The 20,452-nt window shown below is 42.5% G+C and overlaps 1 protein-coding gene across 2 annotated transcripts in view; it reads right to left on the minus strand.

Annotated features, from left to right (window-relative positions):
* The window catches only part of LOC148892059 (teneurin-3-like), a 54,821-nt gene that overhangs the window by 3,112 nt on the left and 31,257 nt on the right, over positions 1–20,452 (minus strand). For both annotated transcript variants that reach the window (XM_089006883.1, XM_089006881.1), the window contains exons 2-4: positions 13,556–13,769; positions 13,228–13,339; positions 7,490–7,560 (exon numbers count right to left, since the gene is read on the minus strand). In XM_089006883.1, the coding sequence (XP_088863009.1) occupies positions 7,490–7,560; positions 13,228–13,339; positions 13,556–13,658 (286 nt within the window). In that variant the 5' untranslated portion in view covers positions 13,659–13,769. The remainder of the gene's footprint in view (positions 1–7,489; positions 7,561–13,227; positions 13,340–13,555; positions 13,770–20,452) is intronic.

Here is a 20,452-nt window from a genome sequence, read left to right on the forward strand (position 1 = left end):
CGTAAATAGCTTTTAATATAAGTCATCTCCTTATGTGGATATCATAATATAATTTTGCTGGACAGCTGAATAAACACATAAGTGCACATGTAGGATTAAATAGGAACTGTATAAAATTCTGATTAATTGTCAGGATATGGGGTATTTTATTGTTGGCTTCCTGTTAGGGGAGGTCGATTTTGAAGACATACAGAAAAAGATAGCAGCTTTTTTGACAGTAGGTTGATGGTGTGTGTGTGTGTGTGTGTGTGTGCATACGTGTGCCTATCCTATTTGTGTTTAGCGTTATTCCCTGCAGCTCATGATGTGAATTTGAATGTGCATTTCTGGACATTGGGAGCCTCTGACAACTGAACTGCACGGGTGCTCAAAATGTGTCCTGTGTGTGTGTTCTGTGTGTATGTTCTGTGTGTGTGCGCGAGAGAGATGATGCAGTCTCAAAATATGTCTTCTCTGATTGTGGTTGAGAGGAGGTTTGAGAAGGAAAGGGCGGCGGTGCTATTGTTGACAAGAAGTGGACATTCATTTTACTATGTTGGCCTGAACACCCCAAATGTGCCAGTGTGTGGGTGCGTTGTTGGATGAAGTCAAGTGGTTTTGCAGATGACTATATAAAAACTTGGAGATATTTAGTTTGGTTGAAAGTGATAGCGAAAATGTTTTATTTCTACGATGAGAATGTGTGTTTTACTAATCTTTGCATGTGTGTAGATAAGCGCGACTCTTTCCTGGACTCATTGCACATTTTCTCGGTAGATGTGAGGGAGTTGTATTTAAAGTGATTATGGGGAGACTTACTACCACCAATTAAGCGTACTTTTCAACCAGTTGAGGTGAGAAATTTAGTGTGTTGGAATAATAAGAGAGAAAGATACTAAATTTAGCTGAACACGAGAGCAGAATCTTCCAGCTTTATTGATGTGTGGATAGTTGTGATAGTTTAAAATTGGCTTTATTCATGTGAAGTGAAAGCGTGTGTTAAGATAAGCAGACATTTTTGAAAACCCCACCCTAGATGTTGTTTACAAAAGACAGTAAGAACAAAGTATGATTCTGTTGCACGATCCATGGTTTGCAATTGCGTAGATAAGTCAATCTGTCAGCCTTGTCATCGAATCCATCCTGTGTTCTTCCATCACCGTTTGGTTCGGGGCCGCCACAAAAATGGACAAAATCCGACTTCAACGGACAGTTAGGACGGCGGAAAAAATCATTGGCACCGCCCTACCCACTCTCGAGGACTTGCACACTGGAAGAATCCAAACTAGGGCGCGGAAAATCCTACTGGACCCTCCGCACCCTGCCCACCACCTTTTCCAGCTACTCCCCTCAGGCAGGCGCTACCGATCCATGCGCACCAAATCCAGCAGACATTTAAACAGCTTCTTCCCCCAAGCCATTAACTCTTTGAACTCTTTCAACAGTAGCCAAAATGGAACTGTATAGTGCCACTTAGCAGTTTTTTTGACGACGATACTAGTGCAGCGTGTTCTACCGGAAACAAATTCCTTGTGTGTCCTACATACTTGGCAATAAAGATGATTCTGATTCTGATTCTGATTCTGATTGAACAGTGCATGCAGAGAGAGTGCTAGAAAGAAAAAACTGAATTAATGAGCTGTTGTACACTAACGAGACGTTTTTGTCGCTTGCTTGACATTTATCTTGCATGGCTATGTTGCGATCTCTATTCCATGTAACGCAAAAAAGATGCACAATATTTAACACTGCTACATTATTAGCTGTAGGGTTTGTGTTTTTGTTTGTTTGTTTGTTTGGTGTGTAAACAGATAACAGTCATTGGAAAAGAAATGGGAAAAATACATGAGCCATTCCATTTATTGGCGTGTATCTGAACTATGTTGCTTTTGCTTTTAAATCTACTTGTTGAACACAGCTATTGTGCTTTTACTTTTAAATCTATTTGTTGAACAACAATTGGGTCGCACATTTTCTGCCCAAGATAGAGGCCAACATGATTTTGAGGAATTGGCTGTAAAAACAAAGAGAAAAATCTCAAATCTAGAGGACGAATGCTTTTCAGTTACCACATCAATTTGAGATATTTAAGTGCGTGGCGCACACAACAACCACTGATGACAATGCAGCGAAAAATGCAACTTCTAAAGGTGACATTTTGCAGAGTGAATTATATCTAAATTGCGGCAACAAAGTCCAATCAACAAACAAAGAATAATTGCAGAATTGGGCGACTAAATTGCAAAGGGGTTTTCTGTCAGGACTGACAGTAGACCCGTTTTGCCCAATTTTTTTTAAACATTTGATTATCTTGGATTATTTTTAGATTATCTCAAGCCTCGGCAGGAGGGAGTGGTGTCTCTGGTTCAGAAACATTATACAACCTATGATTTTGACTTGTATTGAGGAATGAAATGAAATACTCTGTTTTTCACCGATGGTTTATACAAGATACATTTTGATTTCACCTCATGGTTTTTACTTGAGGCCTTTCAAAATGGTTCGACATTTTCCCAGCGTGTAACCCGATGAATTAACTGAAGATATGATATTGCGGTGTGGTGTTCCAGAAAATACATTGGATGACAATGGAACACATTTTGTCAACAGGATAATTGATGGATTGGATTCATGTTTCATATTGATGAGAGACACCATTGCTCCTGCTATCAACAATCTGCAAAATCGGTGGGGATTATAAATTATTTTGTTTAAATTCAGTTCAAGAGATGCATGGATGACACACACAGGCAATGGAAACTATGATTCGGTTTTGTTATTTCATACACTAAATTTATAAGTGTTGCATCGGTTTCTGCTTTTGCAATGTTATTTTGGGGGTTTACAAATTAGTTACTAGGAATATCAAATCGGTATGTTTCTGTCAACATGCTAGAATATCGAATGTTGTGTTTCCTCATTTGCTGTTATACATTCACACTAGCATATGGAAAACTGCCTTGATCTAATTTTTCTGGTAATAGTGTTCTCCTTTAGCGCACGTGAAAGGGGGTGACTTTTTGAAGTGAAATTTAGACTTACTCATTAATCTAGACCAGAGGTGTCAATCTCATTTTGTCACAGGCTGCTTTTCAGATTACATCTTCCCTTGGTATACCTAATTTAATATGTAATATAATATCACATAAACAATGTTGAACCACCAAATTCCAATAATTGAAATTAACTATCACAGTTTGTTAGATTTTTTTTCCAAGTGAGTGTTAACAGGGAGAATTATCACAAATCTCGACATTATTGATGATACATGGAAATTGGACAATCCAATACTAATTTTACACTGGATCAGATTTGTTGACGCGTTTGATTTGCTTTTGCGGGCCACGTGAAATTATGTGGTGGCCAGAACTGACCCAGAGACTTTGAGTTTGACACACATGATCTCGGCGGCCCAGTTTTAAATAGAAAAATAAGCACAGCACCACATGTTCTTTACACTTTTGCCCATGAAATACTGTTGCTGCACTGGACTCGATTTTGTTATTGTTTATTCATTTCTTTTATGTTAGTTTTCAACAATGGATGTTCAATTCATTTTGCTTTGGCATTGTGTTCCTGGGTTGATGTTGCTGAACTGAATTTTTAGTTGAGTTTCTCTTCAGAATGCTGGAATGGTTGAAATGGTGCACACATTTGGATTACTGTATGTAAAAAAAAACTACTGTATTGTGTTTGGGTTGAGGATATTTTTAAATTGTCATCTTTGTTTGGTGTTTTATTGTGTTTAGGATGTTTTCATGTACTGTATGGCACGATATTGATGTAGTTATTCACCATAAGTTGGACTGATTTTATTATCATGATACATTTTATTTCAAGCGCCTTTCGGGGCTCTCAAGGACACTTTACAGTCACAGACAAGCTTAGAAGACAATAATTAAAATCCAATTATAAATAGAAACAAGAGAGAGAACTACACAGAAAATGCAATTTTAAGTAGGTGGGCTTTGACAGGGGATTTGAAGGTGGCAAGAGAATTGATATTACGAATGTTGGGAGGAAGTGAGTTCCAGAGTTTGGGGTCAGAGCAGCTGAAAGCTCTGTCCCCCGTCGTGCTGAGGGGGCAGGGGGGCACACAAAGATGGAGGGTGGAAGAAGATCTGAGGGAACACGAGGGAATATAAAGTTTAAGAAGGTCAAATAGGTATGTGGGGGCAAGTTTCTGAGCCATCTGGAGTCGACGAACAGTACCTTCGAAGGGTTTATTTGCAGAATATTCCGGACACACGTGATTTACAGACAATGGCTGCATGATCACGAGTGTGTTCACATCATGGACACACAACATATTTATTTCATCAGAAGGGCGGTATCAAGACTATGGCGCGACACAGAGGCGGCATTCTTCCAAAACAATTCCTAGCTTTAATCAGTCTGTCTCCACAAAGTCTTCAGTATGCAGTGCATCAAGGTTAACAGATGGCAACAGTGCCGTCTGCACTTAAGTCAGCCTGGTTTGTCTTTGTGTGCCATGAGGCCCACCGCTCTCCACTCCAGCCGCCGATTGATGGCCCGTTTTGAGTGCTTGAACACAGCGAAAAGAGTTTTGTGCTCAATATGGGTGGGCGAAGGGTGTGCATTTCGTTAGACAGACTCAAACCAGCTCATTTGGTTGTGGGTGAGGATATTATGATGGCGCAGGTCCCACGGTGCAGACGCCCTCCGATACCTCCAGCCTCGGTTCGGCATGCCAGTGTTGAGTGTTGTTCCCCCACTTGGGTCTCACCTGGCTCACCTGCCCGACAAGGTTCACCTGCGCCATCGAAAGAAGGACTGCATAGTTGTTGTTGCAGACTGGGGAAGCCCCCTGCAAAGTTTTATTCTTTATTTTCCCTCTCAGTGTTCTAATGGGGGCTGTTTGGATGGCACTAGGACCATGCCTCTCAGCCAGCAGGTATACAGCATGGGGCATGTTTCAGTTAAGAATGTTTCACTGAATTTTCCAATGTTGTTGAGATCCACATATTAGCAGTTTGAATAAAGACGTGTCTACAGGCAGTCGCGTGTGCTCCTTCCTCTACCGCTACAACACAAACTATAGTTGAATAAACCGGTCTTCTTTACCTATTTATTTGGTCTCTAAGCCATAACGGCCGTCCATGGGAAACGGTTAGATAAATGTGGGCAGTGCCAAAGATTTGTTAGACACTCCAGCTCTCGAGTAATGGGTCTTTTATGTTCATGACTTTATTTGGTAATTTTTAAATCTTATTTTTCACATTATCAATTGTCATTTCCTGTGTTTCATTAAAGCGAGCTGTCCTCTGCGAGAGCTGTGGTGGGCCCAGTCTGCGGTCTTGCCTTTTGGATCCCCAGTTTCTGTGTGTGCAGGCATCTGCAGCACCATGATGATGGCTAGTGTTTAAAGTCAATTGTCTACGTTGACCATTGTAATCTGAAGTATTGCTTCACTTAAAATCATTTAGAACTCAAATCTCACAATCACAAGAATGTTCTTATGGCTTACCACTTTTAGCAAAAATACACTTTATTACCTTGTAAAATTGAGCGGTAGAAAATGAATGGGTATTGTGAAAGTGTGTGTGTGTGTCGTGAGGTCATAATGAAGATGCCATTTGCCCTCATGATGAGTCACAGTGAGAAGACTGCTTTTAGATTCGACCATGATGGTTGCCGTCTTATGGAAATGATTGTCGTTCGGCAGATGGTAGCCTACCGAGAGGAAAACCACATATTCGGAAACAAATTGGACAAACAGCACAGTCCAATTTAAAGCTCCTGGTCCATGTGACAATTTCCTGTCATGCCTCATAGGGGATAGAGCCTTTTCCGTTACTGGTTCCACTCTCTGAAATGACCTGCCACTGAATATTCGGCAAACCCCCTCACTGCCCATCTTTAAAAGCCGCCTTAAAACTCACTTATACTCTGGCATTTGACTCAGTATGATTCAGACTCGATCTTAGTTTGATTCTATTGTGCTTTCTACCATCTTCGTGACTGCTTTATTTCCTGTATATGATAGTTGTCCATGTTAAGCACTGTTAATGCCTCAGCTGCTGTTGAAGCAGGATATGAATCAATCTGTATTGTATTGTATTGTATTGTGTTGCATTGTATTGTATTGTACTTATGTATTTTGGTTTTAGTTTTCAAGGAGAGCTTGAATAATAAAATTAACATGCCATTAATTTGGAAGATACCAATTCACATTTCATTGGTTTACACTTTCTTTTTATAAAGAAGAGAAATGATGCACATTTAAAAATGCATTTCAGTATGGAGGTGAAATTTAGCTTCTTCCTATCCATACCTGTCAACGTGCACATTTTTGCCATACAAAGTACGTTTATTATGCATTTTAAGACGTGTACGACGTACAAGAAAATCTGTATGGAAAAACGCAAATTGGGTATCATCCGGTATGCACCGACTATCACGAAACGGCAAATCAATCAAGTCAAACGAGCTCGCCGCGGTACAAAGCGAAAGTCAGGACGATACGTGGGATTGATACAAGCTTCGAAGAAAGGTGTGGAATATTCGTATTGTGTTGCTTGCAAAAAAAGACGCGAAAGTAGCTGCCTCCGGTTTCTATGATTTAAAGACGCATTTTGATACAAAGAGCCACGCCAAAAATGTAGAAGTCTGGAAAACATCGATCATACAATAGCATACAATACAGAACACTGTAGTAATTAAGCAATGCTTGTAATTTCATCATTTATTCAGAATATGTACAGAAAGATATAACAAAACCTGTACGATATAACATGTTAAAGTACATAAATAAACACGTTTGAAAAAAATATTGGTGTATGATTATTTTGTAAGGGAAAATACGACAGTTTGTACGGGCATGGAGCCGTGGAGGTTGACAGGTATGCCTATCCCAACATAAAGTCAACATAAAGTTTTAGTCTGACATGCCGATCGGTCCTTAGAAATCTAAATGGAATTGAGACACACAAACTGTGTGAAAAATCATAGCATGTCCCTTTTCATTTTTAATCAGCCAATGAAATGGGAATTATAAAAGCTTTCTGTAATGAATGTCAAAGCTGAAGATGAAGAGTGCTGCTCTCGAATTAAAAGTTCTATTCATTTGAAATGAGTTTCACTTCGACAAACTGTGAAAAAGAAGCAGATGAGAATTTTCCAAATTGATACGGTCTTAATTGGCACTAGAGAGCAACTTTAGGGTTCGGCATATTTTCTTTTCTTCTTAAAATGTGTTATTTTGTGAATCCCACACGTGCATTTACATACTTGATTTTTCGCTTACTCTTGAATATTATGGCAACTATTTTTCTACTCTATGCAATTTATTTCAAGTCAAAGAATGTGAACTTATTTCATTAGCATGCATTTACAAAATGTACAATGTATTCAATGGTCGTGTAATTTTCTTTCAAATGACAAAAACAAATGAAATGTCGATACAAGGAAGCCACAAGTTTGTTTCAAATGTCATACGAGCCTCCTGTGTCAAAAACAATTTTGCGTATGCAATGAAATTAATACTCACTGTCAATGTTGTAACTGTCTTGTTCATGTTGAACCATGTCCTTGTGTCCTTTTGATGTCCCACAAAATAATCTGTCAAAATATAATGGTTTATGTTGTGAGGAAAAAGGACTTTCATGACATTTAGGTATTCATCTTGACATCCTCAAAAAAAAAATGAATTTGTTTTGTTTTGAAACGGTTACGGCTGACATATCTGTATTTTTGATCCTATTTATAGTTCAGACTTGATCCTTCCAGATAGGAAAAATCCAGTGTTGTGAAAGTTCATTTCCTACCTGAATTTGTTCAACTTCAGCTCAGTAATTTGAAAAAAGACCTAGGTCGGTTCAGAGTCCATCCATCCATCCATCCGTCCATCCATCCATCCATCCATCCATCCATCCATCCATCCATCCATCCATCCATCCATCCATCCATCCATCCAACCATCCATCCATCCATCCATCCATCCTTCGATCCATCCATCCATCTGTCCATCCATACATTTTCTGATATGCGTCTCCTCACAAGGGTCACAGGGTATGCTTGGACTCTTTCCCAGCTGCATTTGGTGGGACACACGTTGAACTTGTTGCCAGTCAATCACACGACATACAACCAATTGTGTTCACAATCCCATCAAAGGACAATTTAGGTTCCATTAATCTGCCACTCGTGTTTTTAGAATGTGGGAGGAAACCAGAGAACCCAGAGAAAATCCACAGTTAAATGGATAACAAACAAACTCCACATGTTAAGGCCAGAGCTGGCATCGAACGCTGCACCTCCGTACTGTGAGGACGATGCACTGACCAATCAACCTCCTAATTACTTAATTGTTCCAAAAAAGAACCAGTTCATTTCTATTTTTTTCTCATTCTATGCATTTTTTTCCAAGATGGCGGCACGTGAACACGCAGCGGCTCCTCTCTCCCGGCAAATTGGTGTTTTCGTGTTTATTATGTTTGTTTCACACGTGTAAATGTTCGGCTCCGTCTGCTTCGCTACACCCGAGGCGCATCTACTCCCGTGAGGTTGTGCTCGACATCGGCAGTTCATTTTTAAAACCAAAACCAGCTGAAGCAGAGGTGCTACGCAAGTATGGATTGCTCAGGGAGTCGACTCGTCCATTGACCCCCACTCCTCCACCAACCCCCACTCCTGCACCCAACCGAGAGTGGAGGCACCACAAGCGCTGTGTGAGGAAACAGAAGAGGGGGAAGCGTGGAGGTATCCGCAGTAGGCTCGCGGCTCGCCCCCACCGGCCGACCATTCCTACCATCACGCTGGCTAAACTATGCTCGCTGGACAATAAAATGGACTACATAAGACTTCTCCACTCAACTTCCAATACCGTGGGTGAGTGTTGTGCCCTTGTGTTTGTGGAAACATGGCTGAACGACAGCATACCGGACGGTGCCATCCAGCAAGCCCAGCTAACTAGCTTCCGGGCAGACAGAGCACTCGAGTGAGGGCGGGAAGACTCGCGGCGAGGGACTCTGTGTTTACATCAGAGATGCCCGGTGCCGCAACACTCTTGTGGTATACAAACACTGCTCACCACTGATTGAGCGTATGGTAATAAAATGTCGGCCATTTTACCTCCTGAAGGAATTTAATGCCATACTGCTGGTAGGAGTTTACATCCCCCCGAGCTCAATTAACAACAGGAGCGCGGCATTGAATGAACTCTACCAGCACATCAGGGAGCAACAGACAGCCCACCCAGATGCTTTCCTTATCCTGGCTGGCGATTTCAACCATGCCAACCACAACTCCATGGACACATTAACTTTCCGACTAGAGGTAATAAAATTCTGGACAATGTTTTCACCACACACAAAGGAGCCTACAAAGCCTACCCCCTGCCCCACCTAGAAGCTTCGGACAACTCCACTATAATGTTAATGCCCGCATACATGCCACTTGTCAAAGTCGTCAAACCAGTCAAGAAGCAGATAAGGGTGTGGCCGGACGGCTCGTCAGAGGCACTCAAAGACTGCTTCTCCAACACCGACTGGAACATGTTCAGACAAGCGGCCACCTACGACAACACTATAGACCTCCAAGGGTACACAGACTCTGTTACCTCCTACACGAGGAAGTGCATGGATGACTATCACCAGATATGTCACCATCCGGGCCAACCAGAAGCCATGGCTGACGGGTGAAGTCCACAGGCTCCTTAGGGCTCGGAACGCTGCCTACAAAGCTGGCGATGAGCTGGGCCTGAGGATAGCCAGGGCCAACCTGTAACGCAGCATGAGGATGGCCAAGAGACAGCACTCCAGGAGGATCGCCAACCACTTCAGAGACAGCAGAGACACCAGGAACCTGCGGCGTGGGATACAGACCATCACAGACTACAAGCCCTCTGCACAGACCTGCGAGAACTCCACCATTCTGCTGAACCAGCTGAATGACTTCTTCGCCCGCTTCGAGGCAGATAACAGCACTTCAGCACAGAAGACCCCACTACCTCTCGGCGACCAGGTGCTGACACTGTCCCAGGACAGCATGAGGCGATCTCTCAGAGGGCCCAACGCACGCAAAGCCCCGGGTCCCGACGGCATTCCTGGATGTGTCCTGAGAGACTGCACTGAGGAGCTCACAGATGTCTTCACAGAAATCTTCAACACCTCTCTGAACCAGGCTATTGTGCCCACGTGCCTCAAAGCCACCACCATCATCCCGGTCCCAAAGAAGTCATCCCCCACCTGCCACAACGACTACCGCCCGGTCGCACTCACTCCCATCCTCATGAAGTGCTTTGAGCAGCTAGTTATGAACCACATCAAGGCTGCCCTCTCCCAACCATGACCCTTTCCAGTTTGCATATCGGCCCAACCTGCCTGCCGTAAGACTCTGCAACACATCGTGAGGACATCTGAGAAGATCATCGGTGTCTCTCTTCTCCCCCTTCAGGACATTTACAACACCCGCCTCACCCGCAGAGCCATCAGAATCGTTCACGATCCCACCCACCCCTCCCACAGCCTCTTCAGCCTGCTGCGATTGGGTAGGAGACTGCGGAGTCTCCGAGCCAAGACCAGCAGGCTCAAGGACAGTTTCTGCCACTAGGCAGTCTGGAGACTCAACTCCCTCCCAGCCCTGCCCCCTGCCCCTTCCCACTGCCACACTCATCGCACTCTGAGTACACGCTACACGCGGTACTATCATCCTGAACTCTATTTTTTGTACTTTCTCGTTTTTTTCTGCAAGACCTCACTTCAACCCTTTTTTGTCGTTTGTTTTTGCATTACTACATTACTATCATGATCTGGTTGGCGACCAACGGGGGGCGCTGTCAGCCCCACCTGCACAGGTGCTGGTCGTTTCCAATCAGTGACACTCAAAAGGACCCCCGGCACGACCATTCGGGGTCGGGTAATTGTTAAATGTCCTTGTATGCTGTTGAACACATTGTATGCTGTTGTATGCAATTGTATGCATGTGTGCAGTACATGTGTTTGTTTAATCTTGGTGGACTTTTAATCTTGGTTTTCTTTTGATACGTTGTTTTTTCTGTTCAGAAGATTTTGATGTTTTAGATTTTGTTCCTGCTGACTTTATTCTAATACAATTTATCAAACACAACCTCCTGCTCCCTCCTGCCTGCTTTTCGGGATCCGCACCCGCCATCACCACCTTGCAAACCGTGACAATTACGTCACTTTATATATGACACTACCTCACTTTACATACGTCACTACCTCACTTTACATATGTCACTACCTCACTTTATATACGACACTACCTCACTTTCCATTGAGAAATTACATGTATTGTCTGTTGTCAATTGTATGTCTTTTTTTGCCACGTTATAAGTGCCTTGCACGCTGGGTCCAAGAGGATATTAGTTTTATCTGTGCTGTATGTCATGCATATTAGCATATTTGACAATAAAGCTGACTTTGACTTTTGCTGCAAGCAGTGACTCTCTGGCACCCATTTGTCCATAGTTCGGACTCATTCAGTAGTTTAGCTATCATACTTAAATCTCTTCGTAAAAGACAAATCTTATTAATTGAATTGTTCTTTTATAATGAATCAAAACAAAAACAGGACCATGCTCCTGAATGTGTCGACACAATCTGTTATAGAATTCAGGCGAAGATGGGAAACACACTCCCTTCCAGCTGTGGCTGCCAGATGACAACCGAGCCACTACTACACAGTGTTCATGTTGTTAGGGCTGGGAAATTATGACTTTCAACTCATCCATGATGTATTTCGTCACTTGTGCATACCTTGAACGTCTAGTATGGCGCTTTAAATACATGTGGTGTTTCATCTTCACTATTTATGCAATTAATAATAATAATAATAATAATAATAATAATAATAATAATAATACATTTCCTTTTAAGCGCCTTTCAAAGCTCTCAAAGTGACGCAACATTTTTTTTTAATGGCAAACACGTTTGGATTGGATTAGCCTTTATTAGTCTTGCAGAGGAGGGACACTGACACGCCCAACTCACATCTTTAATTGGATTTATTCTGAATTGGACACAATCATTTTGAGCAGGTCTCTCCTAAAATGGTAAAAATTAAAATAACCATTGAGAATTGACAGTATAATGTAAACTACTGTAACAACACAGTGTATCCCTTGTTTTAATCTGGCAGCCAGACGCGGTGTAACATCGCTTGAGGCTTGAGGGCTGGACGCAAGCGACGATGGAAAGCGGGGAGGTTGGATCCAAAAATACACGGTGAGACAGAACTCCGGAACAGAAAGTCTTTGCTGAGACACATATGCCAAAAAATAACAACTGGAGGAGATGAGTGAGGATCAACGGAAAAATGCAGACCTGACAGTAGGGAAGTCGCGAGGGTAGCTTTCTCAATATTCCGACGGAGACGGTAATGTGCGATCGGCAAATATAGTCAGAAGGCACAATGAAAGGAATGACAAACAGCTGTGGGAACCCAGGTGAGTGATGATGGGAGGGGCCGTCTCCAGGGAGCAGCGGAGAAGGTGACAGGAGGGGCGGGGCGCGCCCCGAACGGTGACGAGAGGTGACACGCGGCAGTCAGACGCGGCAACCAGATGCGGCATCATCCACGGCAGCGTTCACTCAAGCCGGACATGTCGAAATGTTCTGCATATTGCTGACAGCTATGACAACACAAACATCTTCCTTCCATCCATCCATCCATCGATCCATTATCTGTACTGTTTATTCCTCATTAGGGTCGCGGGGCGGTGCTGGAGCCTATACCAACCGTCTTCATGCATTTAGCGGGGGATACCCTGAATTGGTTGCCAGCCAATCGCAGGGCGTGAGAGTGAACAACTTTTCACTCTCACACTAACAACTAGGGGGCAATTTGAAGGGTTCTCCCTGCCATGCATGTTTTTGGACGTGGGCTCGGGGAGAATATGCAAACTCCACACAGGGAGACCTCTGCACTGTGAAGCCGGCGTACTAACCACTCGACTACCGGGCCGGATTATGATAGCACTTAAAAAAAAATCAAACTACGGTCCCTCTAATCTACTCTCTAATAATAACACGACATATGCGAACATCCAATGTAGTCATGTAATAATGGGTAATCACAAATGTTTTAGTCACTATTAGCATCCTGGTAGAGCGTGCTCTGAACTGCTACTGCCCAGCACATTGTACATTATCGAGACGTAACTTGTTCTTGAAAGAATGTGAGTACAACCATGCCAATGCAAGTCACTACTATGTAGTAGTAAGGCCTCGTGTGACTACGTATGAGCGTAATTTGATTTCTCACCTAGTATTGTCCTGTTGTTGGTTAAGGACCTTGACTGTCTCACTGGAAGTGTAAGACTTCTGAGTTGGGACACGCACTTCTTGGTGGCCAATGGCACACTTTTCATTGTCTCCTGGTGAATTCAAATGACACAAGTGGAAGAAAAATGTCGAACACATGGGATGATGTTGGTATTCAGTCACTGAAGTAGTGTTTGTTTCATACAGTAGTAACACAGGAGCAACAAAGGACTGACATATTTAAAGAATACTTTGCAAGCACCCAGGCATCCATTCGGGAATGCATTAATGAATGGAACAAATTAATTAAGAGATATCAACTGTCTCACCAAGGTATGCTGCCTCCTTGTCCTTGTGGGACTTACTGAGCGAGCAGTATGGACGTCGCTCATTCACTTCCATAATGCTTCCACTGTTGTTGCTGGCAAACATTGAGGCATGCTGTGTAACAGCTGAGTTGACAGGAAGAAATGTAGGCAGAGAGGAAGAAGATGAAAAAAGGACTGGAAGGTGGACTGCAGAAGACGTAGTGTAGAACTCGTCCTGTAAATACAGTACACAAAAAAGGTTTTGTCACTAATCATGTCTTACCAACAAACAGTGATGGGTATATGATTTTAAAATAGCAATGAGTTATCATTCTCCCAAAAATAATTAAATTAATATTCCAATTACTGTATTGGTGATTTGATGCTCAGAAAGCTTTGATTTTTGGTGTTCTATCGCGAGTGTAAAATGTGTGTAATAGCAAGGATTGTTAAAAGCCAGAAAGCAAGCGCCCTTATATCCATTTGTACCAAAGCACCAGGCAAAACACTTCTGAGAGGGAACACAGGACGAAAGAGGATAGAAAATGATGATTTAAAGCACAATTAAATGTTAAATGACCATCGTTTTATTTACTTTTTTTCAAACGATGCACAACCGCCTTTATGCAAAAATGTAAGTAACCTGTATTTTCCACATACGTTTATGTATTTTGATGGTTAAGAACATATTTACGTCCTAGCTTTTGGGGAGGGCAGGGGGGACTTGAAACAAATTAGTATGCACATGTCAAATATATCTCTGCTTACATTTTCTAGTTAAGATTTTTTTTTGCAAAACCAATTAATTTTGAAAGTAGTGATACTCATGCATATCCTTTCAAATCTTTTTTACAGTTAATCTGATTTATAACCTCCATCCATTGATCCAGCCATCTTCGGCCGCTTATCTGGGTTCAGGTCGCGAGGACAGCAGTTCAGTAGGGAAAACCAGATTTCCATCTCCCCAGCCACTTCTTCCAGTTCTTCATGGCAGATTGCGAGGCGTTCCCGGGCCAGCTGAGTCATCTCCAACATCTTCTGCCAGTGGGGCATGCCAGGAACACCGCACCAAGGAGGCGTCCATGAGGCATCCTCATCTGGTTCCGCTCAATGTGGAGGAGAAGCAGTTAGATTCTGAGCCAGTCCCGGATGACTGAGCTTCTCACCTTATCTCCAAGCGAGAGCCCGGACAGCCGAAGGAGGAAGCCCATAGCACGTGACCAGGGTTGGGACGTGGATCGAACGGTAAATTGAGAGCTTCGCCTTTTGGCTCAGCTCCTTCGTCACCACGACAGATCGGTACAAAGTACGCATCACAGAAGACGCCATACCGATTTTGCCTGTTGATCTCTCGCTCCCTCCTACCCTTCTTCGTGAACAACACTCAGAGATACCTAAGCTCTTCCACTGAGGCAAGATCACTCCCCGATCAGGAGAGGGCACTCAACCCTTTTCTGACTGACAACTGTCTCAGATTTAGAGGTGCTGATTCTCATCCCAACCACTTCATATTCGCTTGTGAAAATCTTCAGTGAGAGTTGGAGAGCCCCGCCTGAAGTCAGAGTCAAAGTCAAAGTTAGCATTATTGTGAAATATGCTAATATGCATGAGCGATCAGGGATGTCATGGTGGATCGTGCACGTCATCTTCTTTTCCTTTCAGCTTTTCCCTTCAGGAGTCACCACAGCAAATCAGTGTCCTCCATCTCCCGGGTTTGTGCATCCTCTTCTCTGACAACGGCTACCTTCCTGTCCTCTTTGACAACATCCATAAGCCTCCTCTTTGGTCTTCCTTTCGGTCTCCTTGCTGGCAGTTCAAGGCTCTGCATCCTTTTCCTGATATAGTGAGTCTCTCTCCTCTGGACACGTCCAAACCATCTCAGTCTGGCACCTGTGACTTTCTCTCCAAAGCCTCTATTATGAGTTGTCCCTCTGATATATTCATTCCTGATCCTATCCAAACTGGTCACTCCCAAAGAAAACCTCAACATCTTCATCTCTTCTTCAGTTTCACTGTCCCCAGTCCAAACATCATGGCTACTCTCACCACTGTTTTATACACATTTCCTTTCATCCTAGCTGAAACCCTTCTATCAGACATCACACCAAAATTTTCAACCAGCCATTCTAGCCTGTCTCCACACGCTTCTTCACCTCTTTTCCTTACTCTCCATTGCTCTGTACAGTTGACTCAGAGTATTTAAAATACTCCACCTTCTTTATCAAATCTCCCTGTAGCATCACTATTGCACTCGGATCCCTCTCATTCACACACATTCTGTTTGGCTGTGACTGATCTTCATCCTCTCCATTCCAGTGCATACCTCCACCTCTGTAGTTTCTCCCCCACCTGTTCCCTGCTCTCGCTACAGATCGCAATATCGACAATCTGCAAACATCATGGTCCAAGGAGATTGTTGTCTAACATTGTCTGTCAGCGTGTCCATCACCATAGCGAATAAGAAGGGGCTCAGAGCTGACCCTTGGTGGAGTCCCACCTCCACCTTGAATTCCTTCGTCAGCACGCCTCACAACTGTCTTACAGTCATGATACATGTCTTGCGCCGCTCTGACATACTTTTCTGTCACTCCAGACTTCCTCATGTAATACCATCGCTCTTCTCTGCGCACCCTGTTATACGCTTTCTCCAGATCTACAAAGACACAATGCAATTCCTTCTGGCCTTCTCTGTACTTCTCTATCAGCATTCTTAAAGCAAACACTGCATCTGTCGTACTCTTTTTTGGCAAGAAGCCAGCCTGCTGCTGACAAATGTGTACTTCTGCTCTTAATCTAGCTTCAAGTACTCTTTCCCACACTTTCATTGCATGGCTCATCAAATTTGTTCCTCTGTAGTTACTAAAACTCTGCACATCTCCCCAGTTCTTAAAAATGGGGACCAGTACACTTTGTCTCCATTCTTCAGGCATCTGCTCACCATTGAAGATCTTGTTGAACAACCCAATCAGAAACACCACTGCCACTTCTCCAAGACACTTCCATACCTCGATTGGTAAACCATCAGGCCGAGTGCATTTTCCCACTTCATCCTCTTCAGCGCCCTCCTCACTTTGTCCTTGCTAATGTTTTCTACGTCTTAGTCCACAACAGTCACGTCTTCTACTCTTTATTCCTTCTCATTTTCCCCATTCATCAATTCTTCAAAGTATTCCTTCCATCTTGCCATCACACTACTGGCATCTGTTAATACATTGCCATCTCTATCCTTCATCACCCTAACCTGCTGCAGGTTCTTTCCATCATTGTTTCTCTGTCTCGCCAGCCTGTAAAGCTCAGTCTAGCCTTCGTTGCTGTCCATCCGAGGATACAAGTAATCATAGGCCTCTTGTTTGGCCTTTGCCACCTTTACTTTAACCGTGTGCTGCATCTCCTTGTACTACTGTCTGATCTCTTCCGTCCTCTCCGAGTCCCACTTCTTCTTTGCTCACCTCTTTCTTTGTATACACTCCTGCACCTCCCCATTCCACCACCATGTCTCCGTATCTACCTTTCTTCCAGTTAATCCACCATGTACTTTCCTACCTGTCTTTCTGATTATGTTCGCTGTAGTTTGCCAGTCATCTGGAAGGACCTCTTGCCCACCCAGTGCTTGTCTTCACTCCTTCCTAAAAGTCATGCAAAAATCTTCCTTTTTCAATTTGCACCATTTTGTCCTCACTTCTGCCGTTGGGTTTTCATCTTCCTCACCTGCACCTTCTTTACATATTTGTTTATTTTATGTAGTCGTTAAGCCCTCTGTTCAGCCCACTTGATGCAACACCACTAACACACTCAAGACATACAGTACATTGTGACGCTGTATTTCACATATTTGTTCTGAAAGGACTATATAACCTTTCTACATTTTACCATGTTTAATATTTTTGTCTCAGCCAGAAATGTAAAAACATTCCTTGTGAAATTTGAATGTGAGTAGTCGGGTGATTTCGTAGTTTCGTATGCAAATGCAATTTCATTCTATTCATATCCATCTGGTGATAATGTCAGATGTGGATTACGGGAGGTTAATTCCGTTCATGGAAATAACACAAATGGCAGCCTAATCTGTGATATAATTCCTTAATCTCGTAGCAGTGACTCATACTTATATTATTACGGTTAAATCATGCTTTTTTGTCACTATGTCATTGACATAACACAACATTTTTACAAATTCACATTAAATTTCCATTCATCCATCCATTTTCCTTACCGCGTGTTCCTCATTAGGTTCACAGGGGTTTTGGGGCCTAATAATTTCCCTATTTTCTCATGCCCTTTGAAAATATTTTTTTAATATATTTTCATCTATAAAACATCCAAGCATGTAATGTCAAAATAACACATAGTTTATCAAAAGCTATGTCAAATAAAAATTATTAATACTGGAGAAATTTTTGAAAGAAAAAAAAACAACAGTTTTTTGATTATTTATTTGTTTGTTTTTCTTAACTCTCCCTTATACATCAATGTAACATTACAGTTGTAAGGGCAATCATGACACTCAGACTCACAGTTCCTAAGTTGAGCACACATGTGATACACGAAAATGTAAAGATCTTTATGAGCTACAGATGTCCATGGCGCGAACACCGCTGCAAAATAACGGATTAAGAAAGATTGCTGGTGTATAAGGTCATGAATGCATTTTAGATTCAATGCAATCATTCCGCATGCTAGCTGTAAGCCGCCTTGCACATTGAAAACAAATATGAATACAATGAGTCAAAAAATTCAGAACAACTGTGTTTATTCAGTTTTGAATTGTATTGTATGATCACAAAGATTGTACGGTGTCAGTGCTACCCAGCTGGGTTGAGTGCAGATGAGGCGTTATTTTGCTCTATAAAACTGGGCCTACAACAGTAAAATATTAATGATTTTTTTCAGTAGAAATCCTCATTGCCAGTACTTAGTGAAAAGCTTCAAGAGAGTCTGCATTTCTCTATGGCATTACATTTGCTGAAAAATATCTACATTATTAGCTGTTGAGTGTTGATGGTATCGATACCTGTCAAATTGTATGGTTTTGGCATAATTTGTACCAGTGAGCGGAGATTTTTAAACGCGTATGGCATACATTAAAAATGTGTATGTTTTCCGTGATGTTTTTGTAATCGTTACAGCAACGAGACAATTCTCCGAATTGGTGAGTACCCGTTTGATCGCAAGAATCTCGCGTTGCAATTAGCGTGAAAAGCAACTAGCCTATCAATGAACAATTTTTGCCACATACTCATCGGATTCTGTGACGAAAGCAAAATATTGTTCTGCCATTTTTTTGCCGAACACAACTTGCTTGCAAATGTTGCTGATCATTCTCAGAATTAACAAAATAAATGTTTCCTGGCTTGAAGATTGCATCGGTAAATTAACTTTATCAATTGAGCTATTTAATTTTGTGTACAAAATTATTGTTAATGATGGACTGTATTTTACCCAAGCTTACGTACCTGTGAACTGTGATTCTGGAAAAAAAAAATCTGAAAGGTACAGGTGAAGCCAGATTTTCAGACAGTGAACTTGCATTTTCACACATCATAAAAAATTATACTTATTATAGGAAAGACGGCCCATTGGAACAGTACAGAGGTCGCCGGTTCGCGTGCCCGGCCCGCATGCCCGGCCCACATGCCCGGCCCGCGTGGGTTTTGTCCGGGTCCACTGCGTTCCTCACACATTCCAAAAAGATTCATGGCAGGCAGATTGAACACTCCAAATTGTCCCTAGGTGTGAGTGTGAGAGTGACTATTGTTTGTCTTTGTGTGGCCTGCGATTGGCTGGCAACCAATTTAGGGTGTCCCCCGCCGAGTGCCCGAAGACGGCTGGGATAGGCTCCAGCACCCTCCGCGACACGAATGAGGAATAAGCGGGACGGAAAATGGATGGATGGATAGAGTAAATCAATGGGAGTAGACACACTCACAAACTATCTTAAAGGACAACCGACGTCTCCGGACAAGTTGTGTCCATAATTTGTAAAATGGCTTCAAATGACTTCTACTGAGCGTATTTTGACACATTGTAGCAGCCCTTCCATCATGTCAATGTATTTTACTGTATTGTTTGGTCTGAAATCCTTGTGTTGCACCCAAAAGCCGCCAGAAGAGGGTGTCCAAGCTCAATATAAGGAATTTATCAGCCTGTGGAAACGGAGGTGGCCACAGGAGGTCGCCATTTTGTGCCTCTCTCAACTCTGAGGACACGCTACACGCTGTACTATCATCCTGAACTCTATGTTTTGTTCTTTCTCATTTTTTTTTCTGCAAGACCTCACTTCAACCACTTCAACCCTTTCTTGTTTGTTTTTGCATTACTACATTACGTCGCTTTATATACGTCACTACCTCACTTTACATACGTCACTACCTCTCTTTACATACGTCACTACCTCACTTTACCTCCGACACTACCTCACTTTACATTCAGAAATTACATGTATTGTCTGTTGTCAATTGTATGTCTTTTTAGCCACGTTATTAGTGCCTTGCACGCTGGGTCCGAGAGGACATTAATTTCATCTGTGCTGTATGTCATGCATATTAGCATATTTGATGAGAAGGTTTCTTCAGCCGTCATCTGTACAAAAGTGAAGGTTTCGGACGTTTCGCCTCCTATCCAAGAGGCTTCGTCAGCGAACTAAAGTCTGACTGGTCGTATCGGCCCCATTTATATATCAGAATCAGAATCAGAATCAGAATCAGAATACCTTTATTCGTCCCGCAATGGGGAAATTTGCAGTCCACAGCAGCAATTGAAGAGGGATGGGGTTGGGGTGGGAGTGAAAGGATAGAAAACAAGATATTCTAAGCATAACAAAATAGAAATGTCAACTGTATACTGTGCAAATGTAGATGTGCAAAAACCGTTCTATAAACAAGACTGTACATAGTGCAGAATCAAGAAATATATCCCTAA

The sequence above is a fragment of the Hippocampus bargibanti genome, linkage group LG10 (genome assembly GCF_051943395.1).
Source record: "Hippocampus bargibanti isolate YZ-2025 linkage group LG10, ASM5194339v1, whole genome shotgun sequence".
Lineage (NCBI taxonomy): Eukaryota > Metazoa > Chordata > Actinopteri > Syngnathiformes > Syngnathidae > Hippocampus > Hippocampus bargibanti.